This window comes from Neltuma alba, unplaced genomic scaffold (assembly GCF_004799145.2).
Source record: "Neltuma alba isolate B1F8T4 unplaced genomic scaffold, ASM479914v2 tig00011506_pilon, whole genome shotgun sequence".
NCBI classification, from domain to species: Eukaryota; Viridiplantae; Streptophyta; class Magnoliopsida; order Fabales; family Fabaceae; genus Neltuma; species Neltuma alba.
This window is the reverse complement of record NW_021636174.1, coordinates 87,726-111,299: the sequence shown is the minus strand read 5'-3', so window position 1 is coordinate 111,299 and position 23,574 is coordinate 87,726. Positions and strand designations below refer to the sequence as shown.

The following is a 23,574-nucleotide window of genomic DNA, read 5'->3' as shown; positions in this document are numbered from 1 at the left end:
GCATGGTTGAAGATCTCATCTGGCTACCTTGCAGGGATGGTGAATATTCTGTGAAATCTGGTTATAAAATAGCAAGGAAGAGTTTAAGAAGAAAGCAGAAAAGGGGCCATGAATGCTCTTTTCAGATGCAAGTCTTCTGTGTATGGGGTTTTGTATGTCCCCCTAAAAATGAAACATTTCTTATGGAGAGTTCTCATTGGCGGACTTTCTACTAAGGAAGTCTTGTTAAAAATGAAGGGTAGTGACTCTCCACTCTGTCCCAAATGTCTAGAAGAAGTAGGAAGCTATCAGCATTATTATTCTTCTGTTAATGAGCACAAGCTGGCTGGTTTAGCAATTTTTTTTTATTCTATACAATTTAAATACATTCACACGTATAAATATGACAATGTTAAGTTCAAACTTAGATCTCATCCAAACATAATAGGTGGTGTTACCACTGAAACAACTTATCGTTGTCAAGACAGTTCTTTGAGTATAAGAACTCATAAAAAAGGCTTTAAGAGTAATATGCATTGGTTTTGGAGGTATTTGGAAGCAGTAATAATTTGGATGAAAGGGGGAAAGCTACGTATGCTTTGATTTGGTGGGGTGTTTGGAAGAGGAGATGTGAATGAATGTTTAATGGGGAAAATGTGGATGGAGGAGGGTAATTAGAGAAAATCAGGAGTTGGTTTATGAATGTTTTGAGGCCAAACAGAGGGGTGAGAAATCAGATTCAGCTGAGGCAAGGAACAATGGAAGATTGTTACAGTGGCCAGGGCCTTTGGTAGGGAAGATAAAGATAAATGTTGATGGTGCTTTAATTTTATCAGCGCTTCAAGCTTTGGCCGTACAGGAATGATTTCCAGAAATAATAATGTAGATATGGTGGGTGAATTAGGAAGGAAAGTCTGCTTTGCTTTAAAGGAAGGATTATTAGCTGTTAGCAGGCTCTTTGGAAACTGATTGGGAAGAGTTATACAATTTGATGAGTGGGAAAAAGAAAAAGACCTGTGACTACGAATGTGGCCTGAGGGATGGCTGGAACCAAAAAACATCTCCTTTAACCGATATCATGCTTGCTGATGTTTCTGGAGTGGGTGGCTCCTGGGGTGATTTTATATACTACCTCCGATTCTAATTATAAGAGTTAATTGACTAATTTGAAGAAATTAAGGAAAGAAGTTAAGTTAATTATTTGTAATAAATAAGTGTTGTCTTTCTTAAAATATCCTTACTAATCAAGTTTATTGATTAGAACTATTATTATTAGAAAGACTATCTTGGGGAAAAAATGTATAAATATGACAAACAAAATGGATTAGAGTCTTATATTTAGGACCAAAATAAAAGTCAAACAAGGTTTTATATCAAGGACCGGAGGTAGTATAAGACATTCTTCGGGTCTTTAATATACAAGTTAATTAAGAAGTTGACGTTGATCCTATATATAAGACTTATTTTACATGTTTATCAATTTTTTTCCCAAATTAACACAATTGGTAGTTCCTTAACAATAATCAAGTAGGAGAAGAAGGGAAGAAATTAAGAAAGATACTTAGGGTGTTTTACAAAAAAAAAATCATATTAACTAATTTAATTAATATTTTTAATTTACTTAAATTAATAAATAGGATAAAAACATAATATATTCAGAGAGAAGTTGCATTAATTAATTCATTAGTCACTGGACCTTCCCAGATGCTTTTTCTGCGCATGTTTTTTTTTTGAAAAGATTAATTTTTTTATCCTTTAAATTTTTACTCATTTGTAGCTCAATTTTTCAACTATAACTTGATGTAAGTCAATTCATGAATTTTTGATTTACCTATAATTCAGTGCTTAATCTTTTCACATATAATAATTTAATCGTTATAATATATAATTTATTTTTATCTCTCAAATAATTATCCAAAATGGCAAAAAAAATATTACTTAATAACACCATTAAAAATTGTAAACATGTCACCCAGCTCAGCTAATGCGTATTTAATAAAATCCTTTAAAGGGGGGGAAAAAAATCAGGTGCTGAGTTCTGCGACTTGACCGTCTCCGTCCATCCAGCAGAAATGAAACAAGCACTCAGCCACTATAAAACTGGACTCCTCCTCCCCTTGCTCTGGCTCCACTGCTAACTCCGGCAGCTTCTCCCTCCCTTCCACTTTCTGGATGCTCTCTCAACCCAATAAGAAAACCGTGAAAGTTTATTCCAGCCCGTGGAGACCCATGTGATGACACGCCCCGTTGCTCAGTTTTTCGAGAATTGGCGAAGTCATCTAGGCATTTAAGATAAAGGGTGTGTTTGGATGAAACCAAATCATAGTCTGGAGAATAGATTCTGAAAAAAATAGATTTTGGGAAGAATAGATTTTGTGAAAAAGTAATTTTGAGAAGTGTGAGTGTTTGGATAGTTGTTATTAGAAGTATTTTTTATATATACAAATTGGCATAAATTAATATGATAATTATAGAAAAATATATTTTATGATATATTTTAATTTGAAGGAATAAAATTGTTAATAATATATTTTTTATTAACATATATTAATAATATATAAGATAATATAATTAATAAATAATTAATATGTATATATATTTAAAGATATAAGATTAAATATGTTTATAAAAAATATGTTTATAAAAAAAACAACAAGATACATATCCTATAGGCTCTCACACTCTCCCTTTTTTCTCCAAAAGTAAAAAATTTCTGCTTTTCCCAAAACCATGGTTTTGGAATCAAAACCATGGTTTTGATTTTTTTTAAGGGTGTTTGGCTAACATTTTTTCCAAACCATGATACCATTGGGTTGGAGGGAAAAAAGAGAATTTTATGAGAATTACAATCAAATTGTAAAGAAAAAAAAAGTAATTATTAAAAAATCTTAATAATAACCTAAGCAGTTTAATAGATACTACTTCCAGTTCTAATTATAAGAGCCAATTGACTAATTTGACGAGATTAAGAAAAGAAGTTAAATTAGTTATTTGTAATAAATATGTGTTATTTTTCTTAAGATATCTTTGTTAATCAAGTATGTTGGTTAAAACTATTATTGTTAGAAAGATTACTTTAAAAAAATACATAAATATGAGAGATAAAATAAATTAATATTTTATATTTAAAATTAAAATAAAAATTAAATAAGATCTTATATTAAAGAATGGAGATAATAAGTTTTAAAATAAAAAAACCACAACTTCTTGAATTTATTTTATAATTTTTTTCCTTTCTTAGATTCTTCCGATATTTTAATCCATTAGCATCGGCAACTGCGCGTCTGCGCCTTGTGGCTGTGTTTGGAGTGCCTCCCCAATCGCGTCCTTGCGCGTGGGCCATGCTCATCAGAGCATCGCACCATCACAAAGCATCGAACAAAATAGACAAGTTTATACGGTTTTTACAGGAGCAGGGTGCTTGTTTCACTTCCGCCGGATGGACCGAGACGGTCGAGTCGCAGAACGCAACGCCAAAAATTTTTTCCCCTTTAAAATTTTTTATTAAACACGCATTAGCTTAGCTGGATGACAGGTTTACAATTTTTAATGGGGTTAATTCTTTAAATGAGACAATTAAATAACCCAAATCCATATTTGAGTTGTTAAATTTATCAAAACTCTAATCAGATTCATAACTAAAGAGAGATTTAATGATTTTATGAAATGATTCTAATACCCATTTCATTATAAACCTGAAAAAGATGATATTTTTTATCATTCCTCTAAATAAGGAAAACTTGACGTCTACCATCACAAAATTGGAAAATCGATTAAGGAGGTAATGATAAGTTAATTTTTATATTAAATTTTTCTTCCTTAATCTTGATAGTTTCATCCCAATAGAAAAATTGTTAATTTAGAATTGAAACGTATTAATTACAAAATAAAAAATGTTAATTTTCAAAGTTAGATTATGATATTATTCAAAGGCATATTATAAATGTGTTATAGAGACAGAAAATTGTTAGTAATTTAGAATTAAAATGTGTTTAACTATGAAACGGAATATGTTGATTTTCAAGATTGTATTGTGATCAAGTTTTATTCAAATGCTTATTACATGTGTGTTATGCAGACAAAAGTTGTGAATTTAGAATTTAAATGTGTTAACTGTAAAATTGAATATGTTAATTTTTAATATTGTATTGTGATCAAGTTTTATTTAAAAACTGTGTTTTAAAAATATAAAACTGCTAATTTAAAACTAAAACTTGTTAACTATATAATTGAACTTATTAATTTCTAATGTTATGTTGTGATCAAGTTTTATTCAAATTGAGACATGTTAAGTGTGAAATGAAACATGTTAATTTAAAATTTTTCTCTCTTAGTTTCTAATGAAAGAGGTATTAGAGCTGTTTCATAAAATTTTAAAATCTTTCTTTAGGTCATGTAACCTGATTAAGAGTTTGACAAATTTAATAATCTAAATAAAAATTTGAGTTATTTAAGTATCTTTTTAAAAGATTTTTTTCCCCATGTCCTTGATTATCTGAGAGCTAAAAATACATTATCTATAATATAGATTAAATTATTAAATGCGAAAAGATTAAGGATAGAGTTATAAACGAGTCAAAAGTTTAAGGATTAAGTTGTATCGAATCATAGTTGAAAGATAGAGTTACAAATGAGTTAAAATTTAAAGGATAAAAAATTATTTTTTTAATTTTTTTTATAAAGTTATTTCTGTGTGTTACTGTTGGGTTGTCCTGTTAACAGGGGTTTTTTTTTTTAGCGTTTTTGTTGGCTTCCCGTGTGTGTAATACCTACTATTTTGTTTTTTACACCAGTAAAATTGATTTTTTTGGGAAAAAAAGAAAAGAAACGAGTTTTGGGTACGTTATTGCTTCTACAAAAGTAACTTAATTCAAAATTGATTTATTAATTTTGTCTCTACAGTTAACATCTAATATTCCTTCACAATCTTATTTAGTATAGAAAAACTAAAAAAAAAATTTCAATTTGAAACATGTTTAATGATTTAACTACCATTTTTTAATATTGATGAATTGATTACGGAGAGAATTTTATATAAAGAAATTTAAAATTATTGAATTTTAAATCACGTTTAGTTATTACTACCTCCGATCTTAATTATAAAAGCTATTTGACTAATTTAAGGAGATAAAAAAAATAAGTTAAGTTAGTTATTTGTAATAAATATGTGTTGTTTTTCCTAAAATATCCTTGCTAATCAAATTTATATGCTAGAACTACTATTATTAGAGGGAGTACTTTAGGAAAAAATACATAAATATGAGAGATAAAGTGGACTTGAAATTTCATGATTAGGATCAAAATAAAAATCAAATAAGGTTTCATATTAAGCACCGGAGGTAATATATTGTAATAGATTTTGATAATCCTTACCCTACAAATAATAACATACTTCTATAAAAAAATTTTATTTAAAATTTAATAGTTTCAAGTTCTTTTATTATTTATTTATTTATTTATTTCCGCCTTAATCAAATTCATGGCTTTTGGGTACCCATGTTTCTCCAAGTCCAACGTTGGTGTTCTTACAGCAGCTTCTCTCATCCTCCCTTAAACACTGCCATCCACTTTTTCTTTGCCTCCTCAAATCTTTTCGCCGAATTTTTTATTTACGTTGATAGCACCACTGATTTTTTTCACAGTAGTGATATTTGGGGCTAACAGCGATGATATTTGGAGGCAGAGATTGATTCTGAGAAACAAATTTTTCAGTTCAAATAAACATTGCCAGAGTAAGGAGACGAATTGAAGAAGAAGAGCGTTGAGCATTGTTCAGTGGTTCCCTCCGTTGCTGGTGTTGGCGCAATCAAGTCGTCGGATTCTTCAAATAGTCGCGCCAGGCCACAAAATGGTCGATGCATCATACCAGAATTTCCTGCACTTTCTGGTGATAACAAAGGTTGTTTTTATCATTTCAACAAACTCTCCCTGGGGAGCAGGTCTCCAGCCAAATTTGGGACGAAACCAGTTTCCGTCAATTGCAGGAAACTAGTCTCCGTCCTTGCAATTGTTCTTTCCTTTCCATTGTCGACCAAACGTTGCTGCCGCCGGAAGCTACCAGCTTTTCTTTCTCCCTCATCGTGTTCCAGGCTTCTATCCTTGTGGTAGCTCTCTTTCCTTGTCTCGTTTTTCTAGTTCCACTGTCTATCATCCTTACAATGAATTTCCATTTCATTTGCTACCCTCTTTATTGCTTGCTTTACAGAAAAGCATGTTGATTCTCCATTATTAGTTCTCCAGAAAAGTTTGGATCTATGATCTTTAGGAATTTCCTTGTGTGGGATTGAAGCTAAGAGCGAGGACGATAGTTGAAGCGCTGATCGTGATATTTTAAAAGCAATGGAACTTCGTCTAAAACACGTTATCTTCGATCTCTGAGTTATGTTTAGGAATGCAAAGACGTATTGCGAATATGATGGCACTAGTGCACGTGGGAATGTAGAGTTAACTATGGAGGTCTCATATTTGCCGTTTGTTAATTAATAATTGTTAATTATTAATGAATATCGAGTTAAATTGATTTTTCAAGAATTGTTGTTTGCTCTAAAAATTTGTTTATTATTTTTCCCCCGAACTGTGATGGCTGAAAATTTGTTTGTTGATGGGTTGGTCAGTGTTGGTTGACCATTGTTGCATAGTTTTCAATTAGCTTGCTTACTTTATAAAAATGAAATTTATAAAGCTGAATTTGTAGCTATGTGACGACAGTAATTGATAGCTGTTTCATCTTAATTTTAATACTCCTCTTGCAGTATTAGCATTTGACAACATGTCAAAACAACTTGACATCCTCTTTTTGGAGGAATGGCTAAGGAGCAAATGCGGTGCTGCTAGCAAAGTAAATCCTAGAAACTCTCATTCCCCATCTGCTAGAGCCATTATTCAGGCATGGGCTGACCTCAGGGACTCCCTTCAATATGAGACTTTTAGTTCCCATCATCTACAATCTCTTAAAATCCTTGTCAATTCTCAAACATCTCTCCATGTTGCAGACCCCCAGGCGAAGCTGCTTATTGCCATTCTTTCGTCTCCAAATCGTTCTCTTCCGTATGAGTCCTATCCTTTAATGTTTAGGCTTCTATACATATGGGTGAGGAAAACTTTGAAGCCTACTTCATCTATCATTGATTCAGTAGTGGAGGTCCTCTCTCGCCTCATCTCTGTTCAATTTGATTCTAGAAAAGGTCCTTTCTTCTTTTCTGAAGTTATTCTTCTACTAGGTGGCATTTCCTTTGTGCTCTCTTCATCTGAAAGATCCAAGACAACGTGCTTGGACTTACTGGCTAGACTGCTGATAAAAGAGTATCAATTGCTTGGCTTATTTACAGAACTTGTGCCTGATGTTCTGGCGGGAATTGGGTATGCTTTGTCTTCATCTGTGACAGTTCATAATGTTTCCATACTGGACTCATTATTTGAAATTTGGGGCAAAGAAAATGGGCCTCAAGGCAGTATTTCTCACGGATTGATGATTTTTTATTTGATTGATTGGGTCATGTCAAACTTGGTTAATTTCCGGTTTTTGGATAAAATACACATGTTTTGCCAAGAAGCTTTTCAGAAATTTAAGGTAAAGTATGCTTCATTTGCTGTTTTCATGGCTGGGGCTGGAGTTGTGAGGGCTTCAAATAGTTCTATGTCAGGCAATATGAAATTTGATACCATATCTGAAGTGAGGACTTCTGCAATTGTTTCAATGGAAGCTTTAGCTAGCAATTTATCATCAAGGATGTTGAGACCTGATATGTCAAACTTGAGCGATGATCGTAGAGACAGACTTTTTCTCCAGTGTGTCTCATTAGCATTGCCTCGAACTGGCTCATTTTCTGGACATTCCTCTTTTTTTGTTTGCCTTGCTTTGGCATTGTTAAAGGAAATACTTCCATTGCCTTATATGTGCAAGTCTGCACTTGAATTGTCAGGAGTTTCTGGTGGACTGAAGCTAACTGAGATCAAAGAACATCTAGATAGTATCCTCTTCAAGGAAGCTGGAGCTGTAACAGGGATCTTCTGCAATCAGTATGTCTCAGCAGATGAAGAAAATAAGGATGTAGTGGAAAATCTTATATGGAAATACTGTCAAGATTTGTACTGTGGATACAGGAAAGTAGCTTTCTTTTTTAAAGGCAAGGAGGATAAACAACTTGAGGGTTTGGGGAAAATTGCTGAATCTGCTTTCTTAATGATTGTGGTTTTTGCATTCGCTGTCACAAAGCATAAGTTGAGCTCCAAGTTCACCCAAGAAATGCAAATGGATGTCTCGTTGAAGATATTAGTATCACTTTCCTGTGTGGAATATTTTCGTCATGTCCGTTTGCCAGAGTATGTAGAAATAATTCGCAAGATAGTTGCAAATGTCAAGGAGAATGAGCATGTTTGCACATCTTTTGTTAAGTCCATGCCTTCTTATGTTGAATTGACAAATAGTCCAGGTGTGATTTATCATTTTAAGAAACCTAATTTATTTTCTCTCTTCAATTGGATCTATGATATGTTTTCCTCATTCATTTTGATTATCTTGTTTTTACTGATGCTTAACATGTCTTCTAGACTTTACTCTGGACCAGAAAACCAAATACATATGGTCTAAGGATGAGGTGCAAACAGCTCGCATTTTGTTTTATCTACGAGTCATTCCAACTTGTATTGAGCATTTGCCCAGCCATGTATTCAGGAACATGGTAGCCCCAACAATGTTCTTGTATCCTACATCAAAATATTGTTACTGTATGTTTTCGTTCTGTACTCATGTTGGTACTGTGGTCTCATGATCATCTGCTGCAAATTTGCTTCCTTATTCAAGTGAAACTAGATATATGGAACACCCAAATGGAAAAGTATCTCGGGCGTCACATTCTTTGTTTATGGCATTTATTTCTCTGGGAGAAGAATCTGAAATGAATGAGGGATTATCATTGAAGGAGCAGCTTGTTTTCTATTATATAGAAAGATCCTTATTGGTATCTTAATCAACTGTAATTAGGTCTTAAATTCGAGACTGATAACTTGGAAACAGTTCTAATCGTTTATGGAACATGAATACAGGAATATCCAGGCATAACTCCTTTTGAGGGAATGGCTTCCGGAGTTGTAGGCATTGTTCGACATCTTCCTGCTGGAAGTCCTTCTATATTTTATTGCATCTACAATCTTGTTGAGAAGGCAGATAGGCTCTGTGCTGAAGTCCTTGCTAATGATGCTGATGCTTGGAAAAAGTTGCAGGGGGAGACAGAGCCTTGCAAGAAATTATTGGACTTGCTTTTGCACATAGTTTTTTTGGTTGACATACAAGTATGTTATTAGCTAATTTCTGTTCCCTTTTTTGTTTTCTTTTTGGGGAGGGGGTGGGGAGCATTCGTTTGGGAGCTAAAACCGTCATCTTGTTTACATCAATTAAAATTTACATCTGTTTTTGCCCATTTAATATGAAATGAAGTAGTGTGGATCTGCAATCAAGATGGACCTGTTAAGATTAATTATTGCATAATTCAGTGATTTGGATTGGCCATGCTGGAAATTTTCATGATCTCATCTTCATCGAGTGATGTCATTGAGTTAATTTAATCCAGCCTTTTACTGCTTCCTAGGTCTTGGTGGATTTAATGAAGTTGTTAGCACTGCTGATTACCAAGTTACCACGAGAGGCCCAAAACACGGTTCTCAATGAGTTATATTCACAGGTGGCTGAATCTGACGATGTAATACGAAAACCGATATTGGTTTCATGGTTGCAGTCATTATCTTACCTTTGCACAAAGGCTTCGCAGGAAAATGGAGCCACCAAAAAGAGCCCTAGTGAAGATAACTTTACTTTGGCCCATATTGCCGACCCCAGAAGCTGGGTGAAATTAACTTCACGACTCTGAGGCATTCAGATCCAGTGTTTTGTGCTGGACCTTCTCTTCTAGCCTGCAAATTCTCTTGTCACATATCACGTCAATACATTTTTCACTGCATATGATAGATTTGAGCTGATTCTTATTTTGCTGCTTTAGTCTTTTGTTCTTACTCTATTAATCTTGTCGCTGCTACCTAAGGAGCCTAATAGATTTTATTAGCTATTTCCCCCGTGACATCGATTATTGCCAACCAAAAATTGCAGCTGGAGGGATGAGCAAGTTTAACGCTTGGCTTCTCCATCCTTTTCTCTTCTTGCGTGGTACTGAAATTGAAGCCAAAATGATAGGTGAACTTCATAGAACTTGCTTTGCTCGTTATTTTTCCATTCTCTAGCTATTTATCTTTTCTGGTGTTAAAACTTGTGGACGTAAGTGGTTTGGTGAGGTGTTTAGGTGTAATTAAGTACATTTTTAAAGGTAATTCCATCATGTGATTCCTTAGTTGTTGGGTTTGATTGGGAAAAAATTTAGTTTATTAATTTACATGCATTTCTGATTTTTGTGTATATATACTGGATCATACACTCGTTGAAGTTTTATCTCACTTCGTTTCCAATAAATGTCCAGGGGAAGCTTTAGGATTTGGCGAGGAGAAATCAATTTAAATAGATGCTAACATGGAGCATATATTTGAATGGACATGTATATATATTTTGTAGCTAGTCCTTTTGAAACTGTAATGTATATATGTACCTGTATGTATGCATGTCAAGTGTTTGAGTTTGAGATGTATGTAACTAACGTGTCTGGTTTAGCATCGACATGGAATTATGACGAGAAGCTATGAATATGCTTAGCTTTGTCCTCCGATATTTTATATAAATTATGTTGTGTAATAGAACTAGTAATACAGGCCGGCGATATGAGTCAGCTCGTAGCAGTGCGAGCCAAAAGGTTCCTAAACCCGCACCCGCCAAGGGCTTGCCTAGGTATACTTTTTTTTTTTAATAAAAATTATTATTATTTGTATAGGTTGAGTTTGGTTTGAAATGTTGAAATTGGATTTGAAGTTTTGAACTTGAGTAGTGGTTGCAATAAAATAATGTGAGAAATAATTTATAATTTGAGAAGATATTTTAAAAAAATTAGCACATATTTTTTTTCTAAATAATTGATTTGACTATTTTTTTATCCAAATTAATTAGGTAGATCTTTTATATGTGTAGTATATATTCAATTACATGAATGAGGTGATGTCAATATGGAATTTGAAGATCAAAATCCTTCAGCTACATTGTATAATCTACTACTCAAGTTACAAAAAAAAAAAAAAAAAACCTAGGTGGAGTGGGCTCAAAGTAGTGTGAGTTGGAGTAGCCCGTGTCTTGGCATGCCAATCCGAGCCTGTCAATTTTGGCGAGCTGGTAGATTGGGCTCGTGTATTACCGGCTTTATTGTGTAATGGCTTGCTATATTACTTAAGAAAGATATTATTAACCATAGACATTTTAGTTGTATATGAGATTGTTTAAGGAAAATTTAATTACTTCTCTTGACCTAATTTAAAGGTCTTGTATATAAAACTTATCTAATTTGTTTATCAATTTTTTTTAAATTAACCCCGATTGATATTTCCACTAATCAAGTAGGAAAAAGGAGAGGAAATCAAGGAAGATAATTAAAGTATTTTAAGGAAAAAAACATGTCATAATGACTGATTTAATTAAAATTTTTAATTCACTAAATTAATTAGTTATATCTTATATTAAGGATTAAAAGAGTATAATTTATCTTAGGTTGCATGGAAGTCTAACGGGTGGTAAGTTATTCTTAATACAGAGAACATTTTTTCCCCGTTGTTATTCTCAGCTGTCCTCACTCGAGCCGGAGGAGGATGAGGAATGTGCTAGAGGAGGCAGTATCAGCACGGGAAAAGAGGGAAGGTGGTGAGGATAGGGTGTTGGGTGATTTGGTGTTTCCGAGAAAATTGTTGAAAAATCCTTTATTTTAAGTTATTGCTCAAAGCTACCTAAAATTTGTACAAAAATTTAAGTGCAACTTTTATTCGGCTGTGTAATTTATATTCAATTACACCTGGGTTCTTATATTTTGCAATGGAGAATATTTTTAGCAAATTCTCATTTCTTTAATACCAATCTCAACAAGATGACGGCACCATAGGTAAAATAAGGTGCTGGGTGTTATGGCAATGATGAAGAAACAAGTTGATGAGGCAAAAGAAGCAATGGAAGAATGGCATAAATATAATCCTCTAGTCCTTAATATAGGACCCAATTGTTGAGTTGATTTTGGTCTTAAATATAAGACCCATTTTTCATATTTATCAATTTTCTCTAAATTACTCCTATAGATACTCCCTCAACCATAATCAAGTAGAAGAGGAAAAAGGGATATTAAGAAAGATGATTATGGTATATTAGAAAAAACGTGTCATATTTCTTATAATTAACTAACTTACCTAACTTTCTTAATCTAATCAAATTAGTTAAATGGGTCTTATGTTAAAGACTGGAAGAGTAGTTTAAGGAAGGAGAGAGTTTGGTCTGATATGTATAAAACGGATTAAGCTTGTGGGGGATATGTGAAGATTTTTGGGAATGATCCAAGAAGATTGGCAGATTATCTCGCACGCATGATAAGACAAAGGTAAATTATTGGGACTAAACAATTGATTTCTGTTTTCCTTTTGACGAGATGACAAAATTACAATAACGAATTCAACTTTTTTTCCTATTCAGCAACCAAAAAAAAAAAATCCGTAATATTAAGGCAGCTCAAGAGTATGAAATCTTGTCTAAGCACAGGCTAACAACTACATGGTCACAACCGCAAAGGATGTTGTCTGCCATTCTCCCTTTCAACTATGCTCTTCAGGAATGCAATGCCTAGACACCGGAATGGTATGGTTTTAGGTTGTTGGTTTGAGTACTCGTTCGTAGTTGTTTTTGTCATGTTGACAAGGTCTGTCTAGGTTTTAATATACTTGAAATTGAAATTCCTTCATTTTTTTTAAAATTCGTTTTGGGCTAAGGATCGAAAATTTATTAGGTTATCAAATAATACATAGTGCCATATAGTCAAAATAGGGTGTTTGTGAGGGGAAATGAGAGATATTTTGTTGCACCACATGAAAATATTTGATTTTTTTTTTTCTCGTTTCGTTCTTATGTGATATGCTGAGAATTTAATGCTTCTCAAGAGTGGATTTATTTCTCTTTTATTTCAATATACTACCTCCGATCTTTAATATAAGACCTCATTTGATTTTTATTTTGGTCTTAAATATAAGACCCCAATTCACTTTGTCTCGTATATTTATGCAATTTTTTCCCAAAGTAGTTCTTCTAATAATGATAGTTCTAGCCAATACACTTGATTAACAAGGATATTTTGAGAAAGACAACGCCTATTTATTACAAATAATTAACTTAACTTATTTTCTTAATCTCCTCAAATTAGTTAATTGGCTCTTATAATTAGGATCGGAAGTAGTAATACAAACTAGATCTTATATCAAAAAATAAATGTAGTATTAATTGTTTTTTTTAAAAGCAAAATGTGATAAGCTTAAACTTCATAAAAAAGAAATACTCCTCTAATTATTTTTTTGTGCCAAAACTCCTTTAATCATATTTATGAGTAACTTTTATTGATATATATTTTTTATTTCTGTCTTATAAATATAATCAAGGGAGTATAATTTAATTTTATTTAAGAATTTAAATATTTAAATGACTTCTTAAGACATTTAAAAGAGATGTTGAGAAGAAAATGCTATTGGCCACAAGATCACCAACCTCGTTCTCCATTGGATATTTCACATTGACAATATTATGCATTCCCTTCCTTTTCATTTCCTACCCATAAAATACAATCTTTGCCGCCAAAGGGCCCTTGCACTGGTAGTCTCGTCGTCTCCGTTCTCTCTCCGTATTGTCAGGGTTTAGGGTTTAGGCCGTCTATCTTAGTTAATCCATATAGTATGTGCTCTTTCGCATTCTGCTAGCACAATGCATGCTGTAAAGGGTGCCTGGGTGGGGCAAACTTTTGCCCTTGCCAAGCGCAATGAGTCTGAAGTCAGAAAATCAAGGATTCGCCGTTCGAAAGAGGAAAGGAAGGCTATGGTTGAAACCTTTATAAAGAAGTAATTATACTCTGCTCTCTCCTCATTCGATTGAGTTGTTCGGTTTCGAAATGTTCATCTTCTGTACTTTTTTTTAAAAAAAAAATTATAAAAGAACTTGTGCATTTCTTCTTTTCTCAAAAGGAATCTGTCTCTATGTCCGAATCTACGTTCGGTTTTTGCTAAAGAATCTTATTGACGGGGACACTAAAGCTAATTTTACATATGTTGCCCATCATACTCTGGTATTGGTTGGTAATGGGGGGTCATTCCGTTTAGATTTCTGGGATAATGTGTAGATGCCGGGAGTGAATCATGTCTGCAATGCATGGAATTGAGGGCATGTAACATACTCCCAGTTATGGTGAGTTGGTGGGCACGATTTACCTGTATAAATAAAGTTGAAGAGTTGTACACTTACAGTAGCATTTTAAAAATGTTCTTTGCAGTTTATTTAACGTTCCTGTCTAATGTTTTATTTGTGTAGTTTTCCTATATAGCCATGCCTAGCTTTTGCTTAAGTTAGGCAGTTTCCTGTTTAGCGTGTCATATACTTCTTTGTACTGGTCATTAACGATATCACTTGCTTGAACTACCCATTTGATACTGTAAATTCTGATGTATAATTGTAATAAAAGGGGAGAGTTAGTTAATGAGTTCTTAGGTCTATAAGTAAGGGGAGTTGGATAGTTTGTAATTAGGCTATGAGATCTCCCTGTTCAATCTTTCCCTTTCTAATTCTCCCTCTGTCTCTCCCGTTTCCAATCTTTCTCTTACATCAAATACATTGGTATGATGTTTGAAATCTGACTGTTATTTGCCATCCTCATCTAACTAACTGTATCTGGATGGGGTAGATGGGACTCAATAGATTGAAATCTTAGTATCAATCTATTGTTAATATGATTGGTTTGTTTTTCATCTTTAATAAATACCTTTTTTTATACAGATGAATTGTATTTAGTTTATTTTCTGTTATTTGATATTATGCAACTTTTTGTTCTCTCTCTCTCTCTCTCTCTCTCTGGATTCTTATGCTGGGAGGTTGAGTTCTTAGAAGATTCCCAAATTATTCTTGTCATTTAATTTACTCTCAATCAAAGCCCTTTTGCCAGTGTCATATTGAATATAGTGCCTCTCTTTAGTTTCACTGACTGAAAACATTGCTTCAGGTACCAAGAGTCTAACAATGGAAGCTTCCCATCGCTTAATCTTACCCATAAGGAAGTTGGTGGTTCTTTCTACACAGTACGGGAGATTGTACGAGATGTAATCCAAGAGAATAGAGTGTTGGGGCCTGCAAGGTCCACTTTAGAGGAGCATCCCTCTCACCAGGTTTTGGAACAAGATCTATTAGGTTCAATTGCTGTAGATCCTAAAGCTTACCTTGCTGCATCTCCAAATGAAAATCATCATGATCCTAGCAATCTTCTCGATACGAGTGACAAAATGCTTTTTGAGCAGCATACTATAGTTGAGGGTCAGTTGTCTGACAATGGGAATACACTCAATGGTAGCCATGTGGATGTAAGTAACAAGGAATTCAACGAAGCATATGGAAACGGAAATGTAATTAGTGTTAACCAAGTTGATGAGACAAGCCAGGAATTGGTTGAAGCATTTAGCAATGGAAATCTTGTCCATGGTAGCCAGGTAGATGGAACAAACACGGAATCTGTTGAAGCAAGTAGTCCTGACTTTCAACTCAGTCAGTCTTTGGCAACCCCAGAGGATGTGTCCCAAAATTTGGCAATGCCTGAAACTAATTTAAGCCCGGTCATAGCCGACGTGGCTGTAGAGACATTTCCATTAAGGTCTGTTACAAACATGATTAATTCTCCAGAAAATGAAACACAAATTTTGGGCTTGCATATGGGACAGGAAAGGTCAGAACTCGAGAGTGTTGAGTTAATGAAGAATTCTAATTTACTTGATGAGAAGCCTGTGGATGGCGTTGGAAATACAAATGCCTCTGGCAATGACGAGGAAGAAAAACATCTTGGACATACGTTGGTCAAAAGCACAATGCAGGAAGCCCTTGAGGAACGAATTGCCCATGACAATGAAATATGTGCTGACCCTCAAGTTAAAGCACCTCATCAAAGCAATATTTTGACTGCTGAAGTCATTGAGCAAAGTCAAACCATATCTGGTGCTAAGGTTAGTTTATCTATAATTTTAGAATGTTAAACTATGATCAATGAGATGCACTTAAATATTCTCTGGGTTCTATTTTTCATTTTAATATCGTATTATGGGGAGTGAGGTGGAGTTTATGTTCTTTCTTAAATGCTTTATTTACTAGAGAGAATTATTTAATTCACTTTTGACTTTTGATTTAGGGATGTTAGTGCTGTTGTCTGCATGATTCAGTACCTTAAGCTAGTAAATTATGTTGACTGTTAAAATTAAGCTTTCTGGTGCATCAGCATATTTGTGTAGCATATGCCTATGTTTTCATTGTATATTCTGCATATCTGATCTTCCCAAAGATTTTCCTCCTTTCAGTATTCTTTGTACTCATTGAAATTGACATGCAGCGCTGACCACCCCTATAGAGACATTGTGCAGGATACTAGATTCATTCTTAATCTAGATTGGGAGGTCCTAGTCAAGCATAGTTCTAGGGAGAACCTTACTTTAGCGGATCAATTAGCGAAAGCTTCTCATAGGTTAGATGAAAATTTTTGTATCTTTGATCAATCTCCACCTATGCTCCATGGGGTGGATCTTGATCAAGAAGAGTAACTTTGTACTTGTTGTTTGTTACTAGTAATGAGATTCAGTTTCTATTCAAAAAAAAAAAATGACATGCAGCATTTGTTGTGTAACTGTAAAAGATATGAAAATATGAATAGTTATAGATAGTTATGGCTGTTAGGAAGTTTAGGCAGTTAGAGAAGTATGAGTTAGGTATGGGAAGTCATTAGTAAGTGCCTATATAAACAGGGCAGTCTGTAAGTAATGTCCTATGCTGGATCTGAAAGTTTTATTCTGTTGATGCACCTCTCTTTCGTCTCCCTCTCTTCTCTCTCTTCTCTTCTCTTGTTCTCTTTCCTCTTCCCCTTCTTCTCTTCTCTTCTTCCTTATTTTTCTATATTTATGCAGCAGCATGCTTCTAAAATATGTCAAAAATTGTAACCACGTTCTGTTGTAAAAATAAATAATGTATAACTGTGTTAAAGACCAATGTACCCCACCTAGTGGGGCAAGACTTTTGTTGTGTTAAAGATCCATTTATTCACTTGTTATTTTTTTTTCCCTATTGAGTTGAGGTTTGTGAATAGTTCTGTTATGAAATCTAACGGGCCCCTCACTTAAAAGTCTCTTGTGCTCTAAGCATGTGCATAGAAAAAAGGCCTACCACATGTAGTGCCAAAATTTAATTTAATTAAAAGGAATGGCAAGGACTGAACTTCTGTTCATTTGGTCATAAAGGCTCTAATACCATGTCAACCGGCAAATCAATTAAAAGCATTCCACCCTCCCTTTCTGCATGAGGTTGCAAAACAAATGTTCTAATAGCCGACAAAATTCAATATGCAGCTAAGTTCCTGCTCCATGTTGGGGGTGGGGGGTTGCATTAGATGGGGGTCTAACCCTATGGGAGAAAATTGGAAGGGGGGGGGGTTTGAGAATCAGAACAGAGATACAAAAGACCCAGTACTCTTCAGCATATAGACATTCGACTGAGAAGAAAGTACAGAGAGGAGGGAGCTAAGGAGATGGTGGTAGAGGAAAGGAGAGTCTAAATAAAGCCTCGGCCACTTAGTGTAGTTTTCAAGGAGGAAAATGTTAGATGCATTTCTTCCTCATTGAAGTGATTTTCCGCATTAAGATATGAGTGATGTTCGGCTGCTAGGTCGTGAGAAAATCAATGTTCTGAAATTGGTGTTAATGATGAACTCTTGCACTGGTAGCAAGTCTTCTTAAACTTTGGATCGCCTGTGATGAGGATTGAAATTTTTAGCTCAACATGGAGAGACGAGTCTTTGTTAGTTTCAGAAGTTTGGATATGGGTTATGCCAAGATTATTGTCTCCATGATGATAAGCTGATTCATGTTGGGATAACATTTTATTTTCACCCGAGACCAATTAGACCTTCTGCTTACTATTTTGGACTTCTTGAAGTATCTGTAGAATGTAACTTTTCAGTTTGCGGCACAAGAAGCTAGTGTTCATAGCGTAGTGGGGAAATTACGCGAACCTAGGATTTCCAATTTTAATTGGAATTATCCATGTGTATTACCTCTTTGAGTTTTCATCCTCTTTTTAGATTTCAAATCTTTATGCTTTGAATTTTTTCATGCTTCTATTTGGACATAAATCCCCTTCTTCTAGTAAACATGTGGTGGTTAAGCTGGCATACTTGCAATCAAAACAATGCTATTTTCACCAGCTGTTCTGGGAGCCACGCACATGCTTTTTTTTTTTTTTTTTGAAGTTCATGTGGTGGAAATTCTCTGATAGATAAATTCATTGTCAGACAAAAATTCAAGATGGCTCTCATGCCAAGACCCTCACTCGCACCTCTGCTAAGGAGTCAAATACTAAAGAAGAAACCCATGAGAACATGAATGAGCTTAGAGTTAATGGTCAGCTTGGTGGCAACTCCCAGGAAAGCAACCCAACTTTAGAAAGAATCAATCTGTAAGTATATATCATGTATGCATCTCAAATGTACCGTGTTGATCTCAAATGCCATGTCACTTAGATGTGAGCTATTGCTGCATAGGTTCTCTTGCCTTAGTTAACTTCCATATGCTTTCTCTGCAGAGAGTCATGGGATGGGACGCCTAAACATTCGATGAGACAAGAAACAAATCCAATTTTTGCCATTTTCAGAGCTTTTGTAGATGCATTCGTGAAGTTTTGGTCAGAATAGAGTTTTTTTTTTTTTTTGGGTATGTTCAAGAGATTGTACAATCTCACCCGAGAGTAGTCTTTGATTAAGTGATCTATTGTTCTTATCATTTTCTTCCTTCCTTCCTTCTCTTGTTAATCATTCCCCTATGGAGTTGTCATCTTCTTGTCATGATTGGTCTGGTCTTGTATTATATTATGTATGTCGTTTCTATGCTTAACATCTTGCTTTCTTAATCCTTGCGCTTGAATATTTCATACATCAGAAAGTAATAATTTTGTGCAAGTAGGAAATCAATTAGGAGCTAATTTTACCCAAAAACAGAATTATTATATAGTTTTGATAGATATTAAGGTAAAACTAAATATGCTTTCAATTAAATGCAAAACTCATTACCCATTAAATTGAAATTTCAAGCTATTGGCTTGCCAATGAAAAGTTGTAAATTATTTAGTTAATATGGTGATTTCTTGATTAAGGGAAAGTGATTAAAAACTATTTATTTACTTAAATTTTGTTTTAAAAATTTTAAACTTTATTATGTTGCTTAATATCTGTCAAAATATTTTGGGACAGTAAAATCGGAGACAAGTCATGTGCAAACTGATTAACATATAGCTAGAAATATTGACAAAAAATACTAGTTATCTAATTGTTAGGTTAAGAATAAAATTTAAATGATAATATTTGCGGACTAAATTTTAAATCTATAATAAATGTCCTTGATAATTCTAAAATAAATCAGTTTAAAATGTTATTGAAGTCAAAATTGCAAACAAAATTCATGAACAAGTTGGGTAATTTTTTGTCACTTGCGGATAGCTTGAATGATAAGTTGGATGAGATTCAGTTAGAGGTCTGGAGTTAAAAATTCAAACATGTAATTAGAAAATGTGTAGAGCCAAAATTTAAACAATGAGATGCAGCATCCCTTTGACAATTATACATGACACTGATGTTAACATATTGTGTGTCAGTGTCGAGCAAAGTACCTAATTATGCCTTATCATATATGTAGTTGATGCACTATATTCAATTTAACTAGTAGCAAACGGGCGAAGATAAACACATCTAGAAACCAAACACATATATAAGATCTTAACAAGGAAAATAACCCTTAGGTACAACAAGTCTGTAATGTCATGTGCGATCCTTGTGCAAAATAAAGGTACGGCAATATTACAATGTCCATGAGAGTATTACTTTTATTTTTTGTTTGAAATAAAGGTACGACAATGACCTTAATTGAAATGGCAATAACAAAGTTTCACATGGCATCCATGTTAGAAGCCGAAAGGCCTGAATTTGGCAGCAATAATTTCTGAACATTGATACTGTTGTTCTGAAATTCCCTGGCATTCTTCTAAGAGTTGAGAATAACGTGCTCTAATGTTTGCATGTTCTTGTTGTGCGACATTAAAATGGGATTGAGCTGCTTCCAACCCTTTATATGCTGCCTCTAATTCTTTATGTGTGGCCTCCAACTCTTTCTGAGTCATTTCTACCAATTTTGCAGCTTTCGCCTCCTGGTCTCGAATATTTGCAAGCTCTATTTTATTGGCTCGGAGCTTATTGCCTAAACCCTTCAAAGCTTGTTGCATGTGATGGAGTTCTGATGCATCACTGTTGGAAACCCTGTTCCTAACTGACTCAAGCCAATCCTTGTCAAATCCCAGAACAGAAGCATCCTTTAAATGCTTTGCCAACAATATCTTGTCCACCTCAGTGATTGTGGAGGGGCTCCTAGTGGCCAGAATGTTCAAAATATTTAGTAGCACCCTATAGGAATAGCATAACAACTCAGTGCTTCGATCCTCTGAAGAAAGATGAAGTCGTGGATGAGTCTGGAATGCTTCTGCTAGCATGAAAGGCTCAGCACCCTCTAATTTCATCATATCAGCTATCTCTTTTACCCCATGAACACTTAATAAATTATTATTGGTTTCATAAACAGAAGGGGCCATGTGTGATGAACCACATTCAATAGGTTGACCTACCAAAACCAGCAAATCAGCAGGTGAGTTAAAATAAAAGCAAGCTTAGAGAATCAAACTACTCATATTCAATGAAGGAATCAAGTCAAGTATAACAAATGCAAACATGTAATGGTAAGGACACAAGACTTACTAGAAATTTGAATAGCACCCAAAGTTTCACGCAAACGGTGGTCAATGGTTCCCACATTCTCTTGGATCTTTCTTCCTGGATGAAGCAATCAGAATATGACATCTGTCTAAAATTACAAAATGATAAAGTGAAAGGTAAGTTAGTAAAATAAGACAGCCAAAAAACTCACCATAAGAAGTCTTAGAGGGAGTGCACATCGGAGTTTGCTTAGGACTCATTAGAGCTTTTGATGGTATAGGACTTATAGTCTCAGAAGCTTGCTGCTCACTTGAAATAATTGGCACTGGTAGCACAAAGGGGTCACCTATACCAAGTCAATGAAGTATATAAATATATAGTTAGTAAATCACAGCGAGAAATATTTCGTTTTAAGAAAGCCACAAATACCATGATCAAAAGTCTTGTGCTCTTTTCCTACTGGCAAAGAATTCACTGCCCAAGATAAATAACTAAAGGAGCTATAAATCTTGAAATTGTGGAGACTATCATCTTACCTTTCTCTTCTTCTTCAAAAATTTTGGCAGTTGTACCTGGGCTTCTGGGGAGAATAGTGGGATTGGGACTCACGAGAACAGGTTCCTTGCATAATAAACCATTCATAATTGTTAATATAGGAATAACAAATATATTAAATTGTAAAATTGTTGGAAGAAGCAAACCTGTTTGGAAGTTAAGGAACTTGGATGTGGGGTCTCTAATATTGAAGCACCATCTTTAGCTCTTCCTTCAACAATCTGTATATCACCAAAGATATTTAAGTTGCTTTCTTCTGAGATGATAAACCATCATAAATATAATCCTCAATAAACTTTTAAGTTGTTTTTGTTTCTTATTGTATGTCAAATTTAGTTTCTTGTGGATAGAATGAGAATTCATTTTAGCTGTGAATAAGAAAGTGGGATAACTCCATTTTATCTAGAATAAATTTGTATATCATATGCCAACAGATGTTGATCTTAGTCGAAGAAACTAAGGTCTCTTAAATACAAAATCTTGAGTTTCAATCTATGTAAATGCGAAAAATGCCTTTATGACAGTTACTCAGTACTTATCATAATAGGGCATGACAATACATGAATCTTATCTAATAGAAGTAGAACTAGCTAGATAGAAATATAAAGAAAAACCTATAATCTTTATGTATGAAGAAATAGCAATAGTATTACCTTTGAGGATTCTTCTTCGGAAATATTAACAAAAAGTGTTGCTGGCATTGCTCTTCTTGGTTGTGAATCTGTTAGTTGATTTATTGTTTGAATTTGGCCCAGAAAAAGACCATCGCATTAGAAAATGAAGATAACGAAATCAACAATGCTGAATGAGAAGTATTCACAGGGATAACAGGAAAGAGGATTCAAGTTCACTTATGTTTTATATTTTCAACAATAGAGGAAAGAGGTTAATAACCTTTAGAATGTGACGACTCTTGTTCCCTTTGTGCTGGGTTACTTATTTCAACATTCGAGATAGATTCATTTTGAACCATACCTGCTTCCTTGTTTTCCCCGCCGTCGACACCTTCAAATGAAGAGCTTGAATGCGGATGAGACTTATCACAAACTTCAACATAATCTACATTATTGGGGCTCACTAGTTAGTAGTTTCAACATTTTAGATATATCCCTTAAATTAATAAAGTGATGTTAGAATGGAAATTAAAAATAATAATTGAATAAAATAAAGATCAGATGTGCAATGAGTAGAATTACTAGAGCATAGACTAGAATCCTCTATAAGGTCAATGGTACTTCTTATAGCAACATCTGTCTTTGCTTGATAAGGTAGTCTTGATATATAGTTTTGGCAAGTTTGACACTACAATGATTAAATGAAGTGTCAATATAAGAAGACAGCAAGGAAACCTACCATCAGAATGCTTGGGGATAATAGATGAAGGAGTTTGGTTAAGGCTTGTTGAAGTTTGTTCGCTCGAAACATTTGTTTCTGGGGGCACACATGGGTCACCCATGAAAAAATGATTATTATATCAAATCAAAGGAAGAAATTAATTAAAGATTTCATTTAAAGAAAACAGCAAGTACCATCAGTAGAGTTTTCAAGCTTTTTCTCTGGTAAAGAACTGCTAACTTTCTTGCCATTTCGGGGACGTCGGGATGTTATCAAGCTGTCTGTAAACCCATAAAATAAATAACTAGTATTTTTCTAATACAAAACTAACAAATCAATACTTTACCTTCCTCTTCTTCTTCCTCTTCCTCTTCAAATATTTTAGCACTTGCGTGAGTGTTATCTCTTATAGGAAGAACAGTGAGGTTGGGAGTTGCATGAGCTGGCACCTTCTGTTGGAAACCAGTGGTCATATAAAACAAAGATGATAAATTAGTGTAGCTGTTTTCTTTGTAACCAGACCAACACCACAATATATAAAACTAATCTTTAAAGAGATTGTCTAACAAATAAGTCTTAAAATTTTTTGATTTTTGCAACTTTGGTCTTAGACCTTCTTCAATAGTATTCTTTGTTGCTTCATGTATAGCAGAAGATAAAAAAAAGTTTCAAACGTTGAATTCATTAACACTAGGATTCCTTTCTTCTTCATTATTCAACATAACAAAACTAATGATTCAGATGATGATGATGATTGTTCTTTTGACACAGT

At 34.1% G+C, this 23,574-nt stretch overlaps 3 protein-coding genes and 1 long non-coding RNA gene across 5 annotated transcripts; 2 read left to right on the top strand and 2 right to left on the bottom strand.

Moving 5' to 3' along the window:
* The first annotated feature begins 1,995 nt into the window (after nt 1-1,995).
* Nucleotides 1,996-10,590, top strand: LOC114714463 (uncharacterized). 2 transcript variants are annotated; one of them, XM_028899206.1, is made up of 8 exons: nt 1,996-2,007; nt 5,622-6,083; nt 6,732-8,411; nt 8,530-8,680; nt 8,792-8,939; nt 9,025-9,270; nt 9,567-10,165; nt 10,446-10,590. In XM_028899206.1, exons 3-7 carry the CDS (start codon nt 6,749-6,751, stop codon nt 9,843-9,845), a joined length of 2,487 nt encoding a protein of 828 aa, XP_028755039.1. In that variant the 5' UTR covers nt 1,996-2,007; nt 5,622-6,083; nt 6,732-6,748; the 3' UTR covers nt 9,846-10,165; nt 10,446-10,590. The 2 variants fall into 2 exon arrangements, with proteins under 2 accessions (XP_028755039.1, XP_028755038.1); XM_028899205.1 differs by lacking the exon at nt 1,996-2,007 and having other exon boundaries at nt 5,496-6,083.
* A 3,160-nt stretch (nt 10,591-13,750) lies between these two features.
* On the top strand, nt 13,751-19,063 carry LOC114714456 (uncharacterized). Its single transcript, XM_028899199.1, has 4 exons — nt 13,751-13,983; nt 15,135-16,122; nt 18,450-18,613; nt 18,740-19,063. The coding sequence occupies exons 1-4, from the start codon at nt 13,850-13,852 to the stop codon at nt 18,846-18,848; spliced, it is 1,395 nt and encodes a 464-aa protein (XP_028755032.1). The 5' UTR covers nt 13,751-13,849; the 3' UTR covers nt 18,849-19,063.
* A 1,047-nt stretch (nt 19,064-20,110) lies between these two features.
* On the bottom strand, nt 20,111-22,447 carry LOC114714461 (uncharacterized). Its single transcript, XM_028899203.1, has 7 exons — nt 22,362-22,447; nt 22,121-22,188; nt 21,614-21,688; nt 21,449-21,533; nt 21,124-21,258; nt 20,955-21,029; nt 20,111-20,820 (listed from the first exon to the last, which is right to left on the bottom strand). The coding sequence occupies exons 1-7, from the start codon at nt 22,438-22,440 to the stop codon at nt 20,111-20,113; spliced, it is 1,227 nt and encodes a 408-aa protein (XP_028755036.1). The 5' UTR covers nt 22,441-22,447.
* Nucleotides 22,448-22,477: 30 nt separating this feature from the next.
* LOC114714453 (uncharacterized) lies at nt 22,478-23,079 on the bottom strand. Its single transcript, XR_003737451.1, has 3 exons — nt 22,997-23,079; nt 22,821-22,898; nt 22,478-22,514 (listed from the first exon to the last, which is right to left on the bottom strand). It is a non-coding gene; the product is annotated as an uncharacterized LOC114714453 (long non-coding RNA).
* Between the last annotated feature and the right edge of the window lie 495 nt (nt 23,080-23,574).